At 38.7% G+C, this 15,159-nt stretch overlaps 2 protein-coding genes across 3 annotated transcripts; one reads left to right on the top strand and one right to left on the bottom strand.

Annotated features, from left to right (window-relative positions):
• The first annotated feature begins 49 nt into the window (after positions 1–49).
• On the top strand, positions 50–6,537 carry gfm2 (GTP dependent ribosome recycling factor mitochondrial 2). The gene is made up of 20 exons (XM_038733732.1): positions 50–374; positions 469–553; positions 1,151–1,196; positions 1,287–1,384; positions 1,777–1,902; positions 1,986–2,074; positions 2,172–2,260; positions 2,345–2,405; positions 2,957–3,142; positions 3,246–3,326; positions 3,420–3,568; positions 4,242–4,382; positions 4,495–4,594; positions 4,678–4,864; positions 4,947–5,023; positions 5,112–5,250; positions 5,436–5,618; positions 5,732–5,847; positions 5,927–6,109; positions 6,203–6,537. The coding sequence occupies exons 1-20, from the start codon at positions 333–335 to the stop codon at positions 6,329–6,331; spliced, it is 2,307 nt and encodes a 768-aa protein (XP_038589660.1). The 5' UTR covers positions 50–332; the 3' UTR covers positions 6,332–6,537.
• Positions 6,480–13,742, bottom strand: hexb (hexosaminidase B (beta polypeptide)). 2 transcript variants are annotated; one of them, XM_038733734.1, is made up of 14 exons: positions 13,420–13,742; positions 13,097–13,248; positions 11,491–11,556; positions 10,561–10,607; positions 10,362–10,472; positions 10,175–10,276; positions 9,926–10,058; positions 9,581–9,761; positions 9,403–9,489; positions 9,238–9,310; positions 7,655–7,835; positions 7,159–7,249; positions 6,931–7,035; positions 6,480–6,807 (listed from the first exon to the last, which is right to left on the bottom strand). In XM_038733734.1, the coding sequence occupies exons 1-14, from the start codon at positions 13,674–13,676 to the stop codon at positions 6,744–6,746; spliced, it is 1,650 nt and encodes a 549-aa protein (XP_038589662.1). In that variant the 5' UTR covers positions 13,677–13,742; the 3' UTR covers positions 6,480–6,743. The 2 variants fall into 2 exon arrangements, with proteins under 2 accessions (XP_038589662.1, XP_038589663.1); XM_038733735.1 differs by lacking the exon at positions 7,655–7,835 and adding an exon at positions 8,503–8,677 and having other exon boundaries at positions 13,420–13,741.
• Between the last annotated feature and the right edge of the window lie 1,417 nt (positions 13,743–15,159).

Below are 15,159 nucleotides of genomic sequence, written 5' to 3'. Positions count from 1 at the left end.
ACCAATTTTGTTTTCGTACCCGGAATCATGAACCACACGCTTGTTCCTAGGGATGTATTTTGGAGCTGTGCCTTAAGAAAGCGTGACATTAGACAGCTGTATATGAGTTTTGTAGGACTTTTAAGCCTTTAGTATGGGATAAACTTAGTATTCATCTGCTGGTTATAGCTATAAATCTCCCTCCTTTGTATTGTTATGGTGTAGCAGTTACAAGTGGGCTGACATTGCTCTTCTAACGTTAGTCTTTTGACCGCAGTGTTGCTCCTCAAAGGTTGGTCTAAATGTCAAAATGATTCTGAGGAAAAGGCTTGGAAGATAAGCAGACACTAAAGATGCGTGTTAGAGCCTTTCCGACATTAAGCAGGATGATTTGGGTAAGATATAATTTGTGAAGCTAAGGGCTGTCAGTGATGTATTATGTTCAAATCATGTTGACTGACTTCATAGGAGGATCGTTGTCATTCACAGGGAAGGTATTTATTAACAGCTGGGCTCCAATGCTGCAGATGTAGAGTGAGCTGTCAGGTAAAAAGACATCACAGCTTTCTTCCAGGTAAGTTGTTTTCTAACTAGACCCAGGATTAACCAGTGCTGACGTTGGTTAATTCGTGAAGCATATATATATATATATATATATATTTACTAAATTTACTGGAATTATTTATTTATTTATTTATCAATTATAATTATTTATCAGGTAAGAAGTTTGAAGTTTAAGAAGGTTGAAGTTTTACAGATGTTTTATGGAGTCTTACATAATTATTAAAAATTCTTTTGTTGAAAAAGCACTCACCACTTTTTTTTCTGAGCACTTACGAGAAATCAAGTCATCAGATAAATATCTGCTGATGAAGATAATATGATATGAACTAAATGGAATTTGTTTTGTTAATGGCAAGGTGGTTTGCAAGGTCAAGAATGAAATCTGAAACTCAACATATATATTTTTCGGGGGTTTCTGAACTGCATTCACATTGAATTTCTATACCTTGTGATGTGCATTAGTTATTATTTTGTATATTGTATTGACTAAATTATAAGTCCTTTAGTCAGTTATATTATGTATAGCATAGTCAGTCATAGAAACTTACACTTAGAATCACCGATTCAGTCAGATCATCATTGTTATACTGTATGTTCTCTGTCATAGATGATGTCAAATCATTGCGGGCTGTGGTCAACCCTGATATATCCAAGTAAGTAATTGTATTCTGCAGTCAGGTGAAATGCTCTTTAGACACAGCTGTGTTCTTGGCTCTGTGATAACCCGTGCACTGTGTCTGCAGGATCCGAAACATCGGCATTATGGCCCACATTGATGCAGGAAAGACAACAACCACAGAAAGGATGCTTTATTACTCTGGCTATACAAGAGCACTAGGAGGTGTGTAGGATGGTTAAAACAAGATGTGGACATAGTAGGGCTGGGCTATATGGGCAAAAATGTTATCACAATAAAAAATTACAGATCATTCGATATCGATAATTATCATGATAAAGTTCAAATAATTTCTTTCAAGTTTAAAGGTTGAATTTTGCTCCTGAGTGAAAGTTGAAGAAACCCGATTCTTTATAGTCAGAACATGACAAACAGGTCTGAGATAGAACATTCAAAACAGTTGTCATATTGTTTTGGGGGAAAATTATATTGCGATAATTATAATTATTGTTTTATTGCCCTGCCCAGCCCTAGGACATAGTTAATTCTTTCTTACCCATGCATTACCTGTTTGTTTCTGTCTCTTTCATTTATTTCTGTTAATTGGTTGCTTTCAGATGTGGACGATGGGGATACAGTCACAGATTTTATGGCTCAAGAGAGGGAGCGCGGCATCACCATACAGTCGGCAGCGGTCACGTTTGATTGGAAAAGTCATAGAATAAACCTTATAGACACCCCAGGTAGAAATAGCATCCATGCAGGAAGAAAACATTACAATGAAAATGAGAAGGAGCAGCGACTCACTGAGTGTGTGTGTTTACAGGACATGTTGACTTCACTCTCGAAGTAGAGCGGGCACTTCGTGTTCTTGACGGGGCTGTCGCTGTGTTTGATGCTTCTGCCGGTGTTGAGGTTAGCCCACTGCTTTTTGCATTTAAAATGTTGTTGTGTTACATAACTGGGTACACTCTGAACACAGTCGCATCTGTTGCCTTGAAAACACCAACAGGCCCAGACTCTGACCGTGTGGAGACAAGCAGAGAAGCACCATGTTCCCTGCGTTTGTTTCCTGAATAAGATGGATAAGCCTGCAGCAAAGTCAGTGAATAAACAGTTTGACCATATACATGTTTTTTTCTTGTTTTTCCAAAATTAACTAGAAACTGTGTTAATTTTTTTCAGTGTACGCTTTTCCATTGAGAGCATAAAACAGAAGTTGAAAGCCAATCCAGTCCTCTTGCAGGTATACTGAAATAAGTAGCAATCATTGTTCTTCAGCTGTCTGTATTAGGATTTATTCATTTTATCATTACTGTACACCTGCCTACCATATTATATATATATATATATATATATATATATATATATATATATTTTTTTTTTTTTTTTTTTTTAAATACACTATCTTTTAACTTCTGCACTATTTTATGTCTTATGTCTTAGAATCTCTTTTTTACTTGTGCGATTTTCTTTTTTTACATATTGTTCAGTGAGTGAATTTAATTGCCGCTTCACTGTAATTGTTGTGCATGTGACAATAAAATAACATGAACTTGTGCTAGGAATAGGCATAGGGGTAAATAAAGCTCTGATTATTAGTATACTAAAAAGAGGTTTGCACAGATCAGGCTTATTAATAACAAGCCAAGAAATCAAAATGTATTTTTATTACTGTATAATTTGTAATGACTCAATCGTAAAACTAACTACACAAAGAAAGTAAACCTAAACGCCTAATGGGAGTATGTCATCACTTCATTTAGTTGTCTCATGGAGAGCCATCCTGTTTCATAGATTCCTGTCGGCAGTGGCAAAAACTTCTCCGGTGTGGTTGACTTGTTAACCAACCAGAAGATAATATGGAAGCTAAGATCTATGGGAGATGATGGAAGAATGTTTGAAAGCAAACCTCTTGACCAATCTGATGGGCCAGAACTCCTGCAGGAGGTCAATGAGGCCAGGACAGCTTTAATTGAGCAGGTACATGTCATAACATTTACAGCAACATTGACAGTTTTTAATGTTGAAATGTTAATATGTCCAAGATGTGTTCTCCAGTATATATTTCTATTCTCAATCACAGGTTGCTGATCTCGATGATGAGTTTGCTGAATTACTGCTGACTGATTTTAGTGAAAGTTTTGATGCTGTTCCCTCCATCAAAGTAAGTGCTGCATTGCATGGAACTACAATATACCCCTATAGAGTAGCATTGTGCCTTGTGAATACAGATTAAACAGTGCTAATGTGTCCTCAGCTACAGGAGGCTGTGCGGCGGGTGACTCTGGCCCGTAAAGGCGTCCCGGTACTCTGTGGGAGTTCTTTGAAAAACAAAGGTGTTCAGCCTCTTTTAGATGCCATCACCGCCTACCTGCCTGCCCCCAACGAACGGCACCACGACCTGGTGTGAGTGAATTCTTTAACCTAAAACTAATTCAGACCAGAACTGTTCTCACACTGAGTTAAGACGCATGAATGGAGTTTTTGGGCCAGGCTCCGTATTCTAATAAGTTTTTTTCAGTGCTTTTAGCATATTATTCTTTGCCATTTTCTTCTTTGTGCAGGCTTTATTTTCTGCTTCAATTAGATTTTTCCAGACTGCTGCAGAGGAAATAAACTTTGTTTGTCTATTGACTGGGTTGGGAGATGAAGTTTGCCACAGAGAATGTCAGTATTTAAAAAAAAAAAAATTATTTGGAGAGGAAAATACAAACATCAAAGAAGCAGTGATAGGAGATTAAGACACATGTCTGTCTCATTAGCAATGCTGGGGGGGGGGGTTTAATAGGATGACATTGGTGATCGTTAAACAACTTTCCCCTGTCACATGGAATTTAATGGCTCTGAAAGAGCCTGAGGAGTTGTTCAAAACTGATTTATAAATATCTTCTACTGAGACGCACACAAGTAGACTGTTGCAATTCATTTGAAATGGATGCAAGATGGAAAGAAATAAGCAAAAATTACAATCATGCTAGAATTATTTTTTGATGAATATGCAATGCCTTTATAAAAATATGTTTCTATGTACATTTGTTCATTGTTATCCGACCTTAACCTCATGTTCATCATCCTACAGGCGGTGGTATAAGGATGACTTGTGTGCTCTGGCCTTCAAGGTTCTCCACGACAAGCAGCGTGGTCCAATGGTGTTTCTTAGGATTTACTCTGGAACTCTGAAACCTCAGACTGCTGTCCACAACATCAACAGGAACAGCATGTACATAGTTTCCATTACATCTATGCAACCCTGATCGACCTCTGCCCTACCAATCAGTTTTGACCAAAACCATTTGTATATGTTGAAACTTACTCTATCATATTGTGTGTAGTGAGAGGATGAGCAGGCTGCTGGTGCCGTTTGCTGACCAGCATGTAGAAATTCCCTCAATGACAGCGGGGAACATCGCTCTGACTGTTGGACTGAAGCAGGTACAGCGTCACGCATCACATTCCTTATTTGCTATTTTAAAGATTTTCCAATCAAAAAGGTTTGTTTTCCAATTTCGCTTAAGACAGTCACAGGGGATACCATCGTTTCATCTAAAGCTTCAGCAGCAGCTGCAGCCCGCCGAGCCCAAAGTGATGGCAGGGCAGAGAAGAAGCGCGGCGAACATGCCAGTGTGGTCCTTTCAGGGGTGGAGGTCCCTGACCCCGTCTTCTTCTGCACCATAGAACCGCCCACCATGGCCAAACAGGCTGGTCAGTGACAGTGATTATAGATTTCTTACTCATGTTTTACAGCTTGTACTTAATCACATATTGTATTTTGTTTTCCTGAAAGATCTTGAGAATGCACTCAACTGTCTCCAGAGAGAAGACCCCAGTCTTAAAGTCAGGGTTGACCCTGACTCTGGCCAGGTAATACCATCAATGGATTAGCCAGGACTTTCAGTCAGTGCATTTGCCGCAATGAGTCAAATAAATGTCTGTCACTCTCCATCCTCAGACCATTTTGTGTGGGATGGGAGAGCTGCACATTGACATCATCCATGATCGAATCAGAAGAGAGTATGGCATTGAAACTCACCTTGGACCACTACAGGTTGCTTACAGGGAGACTACTCTCCGTGAGGTCTCTACCACAGGTACAACACACATTTTTTAATCTATAAATTAGGTTACTGGTGGGTGCTACATGTCAACTATGTAGCACTTTGTAACCTGTATTAAAAAGGGTGCTATATAAATAAAGTTTATTTAATTACATATTGTACTTGTCCAAATTTTGTTTTCTTCCCGTATGAATTTTTCTGCTTATCTTATAATGTAGATACGCTGGACCGTACTGTTGGGGAGAGACGGCATGTTGTGACAGTGGAGCTGGCCGTCAGACCTGTGGACATCTCTACAGGTGTCTCATGCGAATTAGCTTTCACAGAGGACCTCGGGGTGCAGCTATCGCCAGAAATGAAAGAGGCAGTGGAAAATGGAGTACATAGCTCATTTCTCCAAGGTATCATTGAACAAAACAAATTTAATCTCTTGCAAACATGTCTTGCCCATTTTGTATTGTATAACCAAACCCACTGAAATGCAAATGTTTTCAATGCCTGCTTCCACCTTTAGGTCCATTGCTAGGTTATCCTTTACTGGGTGTATCTACACTGATCCAAAGTGTCAACATGGAACCAGGAACGTCTCCTGCCATGGTGTCGGCCTGTGTGTCACGCTGCATGCTTAAGGTAAACCAATATGGCTTACTGTCATTACTGTAAACCACAGGGTTATTATTCGATAAGCCAGTTGTATCTTTGGATGCAGGCCCTGAAGCTAGCAGGAGGTCAGGTCCTGGAGCCAGTGATGTCACTGGAGGTGACTGTCGGGGAGGAACACCTTAGCACTGTGCTGGGGGACTTGGCCCAAAGACGAGGAACCGTCCGCGATATCCAGAGTCGTCACGACAACAAGGTGCTGCTAGCAACTGTGCCCCTGGCTGAGATGATGGTGAGATGACATCCAATTCGTTCGACATTTTGTTTGCAGTTTAATGAGTCACACTGACAATTATTTACTATTCATACCCGTTTCTTTCTAAAGGGCTATTCCACCATCCTGCGAACACTGACATCCGGCAATGCCACCTTCTCCCTGGAGCTGGACACCTACGAGGCCATGAACCCCCAGGACCAGAACACCCTCCTTAAAAGAATGGCTGGTCTGCTGTGATTTGCTGTTCTCAACACTGTGAAACTGTTCATCAATGGGAACAATGGCCTTCTGAGAGAGAGGGGCATGGCTAACTTACATTTCCAGGACCTACAGTAAATATCAGACTTGACTACTGAAAAATAGCCTGTAACACCAGACTAACAACTAAAATGTCAACATTTTATTCACAATCAATAAAAAACAGAATGCATTCATAAAATCAACATGTTTATGACAGTAGATGTGATCAACAGTTCTGAAGAGCAGATTGAAAAAAGGATGATGCATTTCAGAGCATCATTACAAGTGACATCTAAAAAGGCAGTTTAGCATTTGGTTTCTCAGTTTAAAATACAACCAGGAAGTGAACAGTATATGGATTTGCTTTCTTTTCCCTTTTTTGTTCCCTTGGCCAACCCTTCAATTGCTTTCAGATACCTTTGTACTCATGGCGACAGTAGCTGGAAAACAATGGCTCAGCTGGGATGCCGCGCCTTAGATAGAAAAATATAGTTTAGTATCTGACAATAGCCATAGTGTGTCTGTTAGATTTAAAAAAAAAGACTAGTACTGATGTACATGCAAATGAATAGTTTAAACAGACGTCAGATACTTACTCCACCATACGACAGCGGTGCATAGACAGTCTGTTGTAGGCATCGCCAATATCCGTCACATTCTTGGCACTCCACAGCCGCTCTGCCACAGCACTTGCACGAGGCCTGGGAGTGAGGGAAGAATAAAAATAAATTTTAAAAAAGCAGTCTACAGTCATGTGATGTGACAAGGTTCAAAATACATAAATTTTCTGATAAGAGTTTATTAAGGCATCACATGAGCCATACCAGAGTCTGGGTGTCAGGTTGGTAGCATCCACAAACTCTCCCCATAAACAGGCTTCTCCACCAATCACAAGCTTTTTTTGTTCTTCAGTTCCTGTTTTTAAAAAGTAATATTTGATGTGATCAGGAGCCTCAACAACATCCAGAGAATCTCCACTGGACTGGAGTGATAAATGAAATAAAATGTTTAATTTTAATTACATTTCAATGGTGATTTTTCTCCCCTCTGATAGCAAAATATTAAGATATGGTCCCTCTGTTCATTCGACAGGCTTACACATTGCACATTTGCACAGGAGTGACAACTTCAAAACATTTTAGATCTGTCGAGTCAACATAACCGCTAATAAAATCTGAGTCACACCAACAACAGAACAATAAAACTGAATCATATGAGCGAGGCAAAGTCCCAACAACCTTACGTAAAAACTGAAAAAAGCAACCCAGCATAAGCAGGAAATGACTTGTCGAAATGGGCAGGGGAATGAAAGTCACAAACCATTGAAATCCTGTGGGTCGGCCTTGTAATGGCCCTGCCAGTCCTGGCCGTAGGTGATACGGTTCAGGTACCAGGGAGTAGACAGCAGGGTCTGGTACCCTGATGATGTAACTTTTGCCATCTCATTCTGGTATTGCTGCTGGTTTCCTTTCCAAACGTGGATAAGTGTGTCTGGTTTCAGCTACACAGCACACATACATGCACATACACGTAAGTATCAGTGTCAGCATAATAAAAAGAAAAAATGGCGGGAGGAATGAAGGCAAAAATTCCAGAGCCTTCGATGGTTTCCGAGTTCATTTCAGACAGTGATGTGTCTTTTGTGTCTTTACTTCTACTTATATTCTTTATATATTCAATGCCACATAATTTGCATGGTAACATTTTAAGGAAGTGTTTGGAAGCCGAAAATGGTTCAGCCTAATCTCCGTCTTGGTCCAGGTTTATGCAGGACCAAGCCTGAGTTATTTTCTAATGGCTGGCGGATTTGAACCCAGGACACCCAAGACAAAGCGTCTACCTTCTTGTCATGCCACATTGTTTAGTCATTGTGTTTATTTACTTTGTTTGATTTGTGTATTTAGCTTACTGGGTTATTGTTTCAACTACACCAGAATTGGTCCTCCACAGTGGTGAACCATCAATCCATGAAAGAAACATCTTAATCCGCCAACCACACTGCCCTATCTTCACTTCAAGTCTGTCAATCTGACATACACTCCTTGTCACAACTGTGCAGTTTTCAAGCATAAGCCTGTTGAACAAAATCAAAAGTGTTTTTTTTGCCTCATTAAGCTAAGCCTAAATCAGAGCTTTCCCCCAACAAATTATTCGACATGAGAACTGACCGTTGAAGTTGAGTGGCTCAACCCTGTAGTACTTCTGCCAGTCCTGTCCGTAGCTAATGTAATCTAGGTACCATGGGGCGGAGAGGATAGTGGTGTGCCCTGCTTCTGTCACTTTGCTCATCTCCTCATTAGACCCGCTTCCGATCCACACATGCACTACTGTGTCTGCCTTTAGCTGAAATAGTTACAGACCAAGCTACTGTGCTTAGGTTAAATTCTACAGGAGTTGTGGTTTTGGTAAAAGGAATAGTTTTGACATGTTGGGAAATGTGTTTATTTGATTTCTAGCTGAGAGTTAGATGAGAAGAGTGATACCACTCATGTCTGTATGCTAAATATGAAGCTACCATAAGCAGCCAGTTAGCTTATCTTAACAGCTAACGTTAGCCTCTGTCCAAAGACAACAAAATCTGCATACCAGCACCTCTACCAGCAAGCTTATTAATTAACAATATTATATTTTGGCTAGCTTTCTGCTAAGCTAACTAGCTGCTGGCAATAGCTTCATATTTAGCATTCAGACATGAGAGTAGTTTCAATCATTCATCTAATTATCTATAAGAAAGCAAATAAGCATAATTCCCAAATTGTCAAAGTATTCCTTTAATGACATAGAATGAAAAACCAAAAAAAACACAAATGACCTAAGAATGGTGATAAAGTACTTACAAACATTAAAATGTTGCCCAAAATCCAAAGTGCCAAGGTCTAGTTAGCATTTTAAAGTCTAGTTACCTTAACACCATTGTCAAAGACCTCCTGCCAGATAATGTAGCCTTTCTTGGTGGTGGTGACAATATCTAAGAGTCTATCAAATAAAAAAAGAAAATCAGATTCTTTCTCATTTGTATAAAAGATACTAAACAACCAACCAACCTCAGTATAAAATGAGCAACGCACTTTTGTATATAGAATGATTCCAGTTTGGTGTAGTCTTCTCCGAAGCCTTGCTGATCCATGAACTTCTGAATGGCTGGATTGGACTTCCTGCAGAGCAAAAAAACAGCAGCCGATATTAACTACTGTCTAGTCTTTGATGCAGAGGAGAAGTTTTTTAACATTGTGTCCACAGTCTCACCAGCAGCTGAAGTCCACCTCATCGCCTCCCAGATGAACATAAGCATCGGGAAACACTGTGCTGATCTCCTTAAAGAACTGGCTCATGAAGTCATACGTGGTATTCAGGATGGGGTTCACTGGTCCAAAGGTGCCAGAGGGTTTGGAGCCAGAGTAACAGGGTGTGAGCAGATCTGCCTGGCCTGAGAGGAAAAGACGTGGAGTAGATGTGCGTTTTTCATGCTTTATTGTTTTCAGATACCCTTGCTGAGAGCTTCCAGGAAAATGAAAAAAGTAATTTATTTATAAAGAAATCATAAAAGACGGGAGTGTCTTCTTTCTCTTTACCAAAACTTGCAAAGCTCACCTTTGCCCCAAGACTGTGTGTGTCCCGGAGTGTCGAACTCTGGGATAACACGAATGCCTCTCAGACGGGCGAACTCAATCACCATCTTTACATCAGCAGGTGTATACGCATGTGTGTACGGATGGTAAGCTCCCTGTGAACAGTTTAACGACCAAGCTTTTTGGTGGATTTTGACAAATACAAAGTCCTAATATGAAAAACTGTACTTGTCTTTGCTGCCATTTAACATCGATAACCAGTCTGACTGACCTGCTGGCTCAGCTGTGGGAATGTTCGGCTCAGGTAAGGGAAGGATTGATCATCTACAATGTGCCAGTGGAATACATTAAATTTGTTCATTGCCATTGTTTCCTGTGTGGATGAACAAAGAAAAAAGAATTAAACATAAAAACATCAAAAATGAGAAAAACAAAAATATATGGTCTTACTAACGTACCAGATTAGCCAAGATAACTTTAATGGGCAGGAAATGCCGAGAGCTGTCCAGTAAGATGCCTCTATGTGCAAATCTGGGGAAGTCACTGATTGTCGTTGAATTGATGCTTTTCTAAAAAGATACCAAGTTAAAAAACAGCCTGTCTCATTCAACAAAATATCCTCATGAATAAAACATCAGAAGCAATTATATCACTTACAGCTCCATATTCATCTTCAAATACCAACTGGCTGAAAGTTTCCAGACCTAAAAACAATGGAAACAAAATATGTGATGCAAAGTAAACACGTTGTACGTAATCATGGAAAGTTCTCGGAAGTTTTTAAGCTTCCATAAAATTAAGCAACTGTTACCTGATAAAGCACCCTAGATACATTAGCAAAGTTCCACAGTAACAAACACACACACACACACACACACACACCGAGTGTTAGTGTTATACTGCAGTGAGTTGCAGTAAGTATGCTCTGCCACATCAGACATAGCATCTTAACACAACACCTTCTGCATGCACATATTACACATACAATTTCATGCAGTGATATACCTTACACATACATTTTTAGATGTGATCATGTGTTTGTAATGGCCCAGAGTAGAGCTGAAGTGATTATAATCATTTGATCGACATGAGAGAAAAAAAGAAAAAAAAAAATTCAATAACAGCTTTGATACATGAAAGAAAATATGACATTTTGGGGATTACTGAGAGTTAGAATAGAAGATTGATACCACTCTCAGGTCTGTCTGTTAAATACGAAGCAACAGACAGGAGCTAAGCTTAGCTTAGCATAAAAATTAGAAACGGGGAAAAAAATAGCTCATCATCAAAAGCGATTAAGAGTATTTCAGTAAATATTTAACTATTTCTTTAAGCTATTTATGAAACAAAATGTCAAAAGGTCCTCTGTTTCCATTGTCTAATTTCTGAGGACTTTCTGCTAGTCTGTGTTTTATATTATTATAAATTGGACTTCTTTGGGTTCTGGACCACTGGTCCAACAAAACAAGCACTTTCTTTAAAAAAAAAAAAAAAAGGTGGATTTTGGTGGATTTTTAAAACTGTTAGATTCAAACCTATTGCAGAATTTGCTTTGTAATGGTACAATAACGGGCAAAAACATCCTACCATGCAGGGCTCCCCAGACCGTTGGTGCTTTCAGGACAGCGTATGGCTGATTGACTGACAGTTCATCTGTGGACACAAACAGTTGCATGTGCATAGTCAGTGTTGTTAAGGATTGGCAGGTGGTTATTATGGTACTAAAGTCAGGGTCTTAAGCACTCTGGGGGGCTTTAAACATTTAGTCTATTAACAGTGTTAATCCTATCTACTGTCCAGGTAATCCCGAATTCCACAGTTAAGTAATAAGTAAACCCCCTATCTCTGGTTGTAAAATATAGTATGAGATAGAATCAGATAGATGCCCCATATTATCCAAGTTCAGATCCTTTTCTTAAGTAAAACATACAAATACAACAATGTGAAAATACTACAAGTCAGTCATGTCTGCACAAGAAAGAGTACAGAATTATTATCAGCAAGCAACAAAAGGTAAAAGAGTGTTACTTTATGTTACATTATAAGATTGACTTTTGCATCAGTGTGTAAGCAGCATTTTACGGTTGTAGTTGGTCCTGGTGGAACTAGATTAAACTACTTTTTATACAGCTTGTTGAGTGTTTCTGATGTTTGGGGTCAGAAGTCACAAGATAAAACTGTGGAGATCCTGAGATGATTAGTGGAAAAGGAAACAAGATAAAACACTGTTTTTTTAATTTGTTTTTTGAGATATTGGATAATTTTACCTCTTTGGGCCTAAAACAGTTTTAAATAAAATTTAAATTATAACCATATGAGCTGCTTAGAGGGAAAACTTGGGTGAAACTGCAAACAATCATAGACATCTTAAATGTGACAAGGGGCCCCAGCTACAGCTGCTGTTTTGTAAGGGGTCACAAGCCTCTAGTTCAATCTTTAAAAATGCATTGTATTTTACAAGCTTATGTGTTTCTGTAATGTAAAATATTTATTTGATAAGTAATGACTAGATCTTTCACATGAATGTGGCGGAGTAAAAAGTACAATATTTCCCTCTGAAATGTAGTGGAGTAGAAGTATATAGTAGCACCTACTTAGCACAGTACTTGAGTAAATGTACTCACAAGTTACTTTCCACAACTATATATTATATAGTGTCTATATTTTGGGGGCTTATACCTAAACAAAGAAAAAACTGAAGTAGCAACAGATAAATACTATAACCAATCAGCAGAGGCCTTCAGATAACAGTGTGCAACTTCCATTTCCACAGAAGCAGGGGAGGTATTCAGATAATTTATTGTTGCAACACTGCAACATAAAAATACTGCATTACAAGTCCTGTTTTGAAAATGTCAGTAAAGTAAAAGTAATGTAAAGTAAATGTAAAGTATGAAAAAGTGAAAGTACTCATTGTGCTGAAAAATGTTGCCTGTGACATTCATTAATGTGTAAATTGCGCAGTTTAGCAATTACAATGTTTTGTCTGTAAAATCTAAATCTGTTAAGTAACTAAAGCTGTTAAATGAATGTAGTGGAGTAAAAGTAGAAGTTTAAAGTAAAATAAAATGGAAATTGTCAAGTATAGTATCTTAAGTGCTTCCAATTTGCACTTAATTACAGTACTTGAGTAAATGTACTTAGTTACATTCTACCATCATAAAAACAAGATACCAATGAGGAAGAGACTCACATGACTCGTCAGAAGTCACACTGGGGAAAACGTCACATTCAGAGTCAGGTGATGTGATCCACACCTGCAGCTCTGTCAGCTCAGATGGACCTGTTCGCCTGCTTTTGTTCAGGCCCTGCTTTTTAGCACTGCCAAACATGTATGCATAATACCTGTTGAGATACACAGAGAAGGGGAAACCCTGTTTATCATGCGGTGGCAGGTCCCTGAATGCATCACAGCGGTTTGTTTTCTCATAATAGAAAAAGGGGACCGAAAACCGTCACGTACACAGTTTAAACCTTCCTTTAAACAACCAGACTGAATAAAACACAGCTTCTTACCTCCTGTACGCATCCTGCAGGACGCTACAGCTCGCGCCTGCGGAGGACTGTTTAGCATCAACAATCCTGAAGCTGGTCAACTTGAATGACACCTCTGAGATTTGCACTTTCTGCGGCAGAGGCCACAGAGAACCGTATTTTGAATCTTGTGCTACGAGCTCAGCCTCTTCCTCGATCTCCTCGATGTAGTCGGGCTGCAGCCCCTGGCTAAAGCCAAAAGCCAGCAACAGTAGTGTAAACTTCAGAGTAGCGTTCATGTTGAAATAATACAGTAGAGTCACAAGACCTGGAAGAAGACAGCAGTAGGATGAGGGAGCTGGGCGGGTCTTCACATGCGGAAGTCAAGTTTGTGCAAATATTTAAAGGGGAACTCCTGCTTTAAAAATTAACATTGTATTTAAATGTGTTTTTGTCCAACATACAACAATCTCGAAGATTTTCATTTAAATGTATGTATAGTAGTCACCAGGCTACATATCGCCGAATGAGGTAACACAATGGTGACAGAGCCGATGGTCCATTGATGAAAGTATTTTAATATTTATATATTTGCAATATAACGAATTAAGTGTCGTTGGCAACATTTCTGGGGGGGCGTGCTGTATTAAGTTACTACAAATGCAAACCGAACATTTTCTACTGGTGCAGCTTCACATTAAAAACATTTAACTGGCGAAACACGGGTTGACTTTTATTATGAAGTACAGTCGCAGGAAATGCAATGTTTTTGTCAGCGCTCACTGACCACTGCTGTCATTCATCAAAAGTGCATCGATCTACAAAACAAGATATTTTTCTGCATTTTTTTGACAGCGGGCATGAAATGTTGAACATGAACGAGCAGCCATTACATATGTTTTGCATGTTGCCTATCTGCTCATTCTGTGCCCATCAACAGTATTTTAGTCCCAGGAATAGTTTGTCCACTAGCTGTCTCTCGCGTCACATGTATGAAGCATTTACTGCCATAAAGATTATTTTCTTTACATACCTCTATCATTCATTTATTAACTGTTTGCATACATGAAACAATCAGGTCAGGACGTACTGCTCCAAAGCTGAGTATACAAAACATTTTTGTTCTGCTGAAAAGTAAATTAATTGATACATGAAACATCATAATATTTATTAATCAACTGTCAAATAAAAAAATACCACTTATAATTAGTCTTTATCTTAAAGTTAAAGTTGAATTTGTTCATAAGAGGTTTAATAGGTTTATCATTTTTAATATTAATAATGTAATTATGTAAGTATAACATATCTGTAAATTACTTTTTGCCAAACAAAAGCAACATATAGGCCTAGGCTATTTGTTCATGCGCAGCCAATATAACATAAAATATTTTCTTATTTGGTATAATACAATGCTTTCTGATATATTTAAATAAATAAAAAATTGTTAATTTAGCAGACATCATTATATATTTTTATTACATTATAACAATGAGGAAGTAAAGCCAATGTTAACCAGACATAAGGGTTATTATTTAAATAAATCGTTTTCTGTTGCACTTTTCTCTTCTTAACTGTGTCAGTCTGTGTAACTCCTCCAATTCCAGCTTCCAGTCCTAGAAATGTTTTGTCCACTAGATGTCTCTCCAGTCTTAGTATGAAGGCTACGATAATGAGTTTTTCTTTCCAACTAAATACAGTTCTCTAAGGAACACTGTGTTGTATTATCTTTATTATTGAAGCTACAGCAATAGTGTAATTTCCTTCTTCATAAAAACAGTTGAT

This window comes from Micropterus salmoides, unplaced genomic scaffold, assembly GCF_014851395.1.
Source record: "Micropterus salmoides isolate LMB-PRFRI ecotype aquatic unplaced genomic scaffold, ASM1485139v1 Ms_hic_scaffold_20, whole genome shotgun sequence".
Taxonomy (NCBI): domain Eukaryota; kingdom Metazoa; phylum Chordata; class Actinopteri; order Centrarchiformes; family Centrarchidae; genus Micropterus; species Micropterus salmoides.
This window is presented reverse-complemented; position numbering and strand designations above follow the sequence as displayed.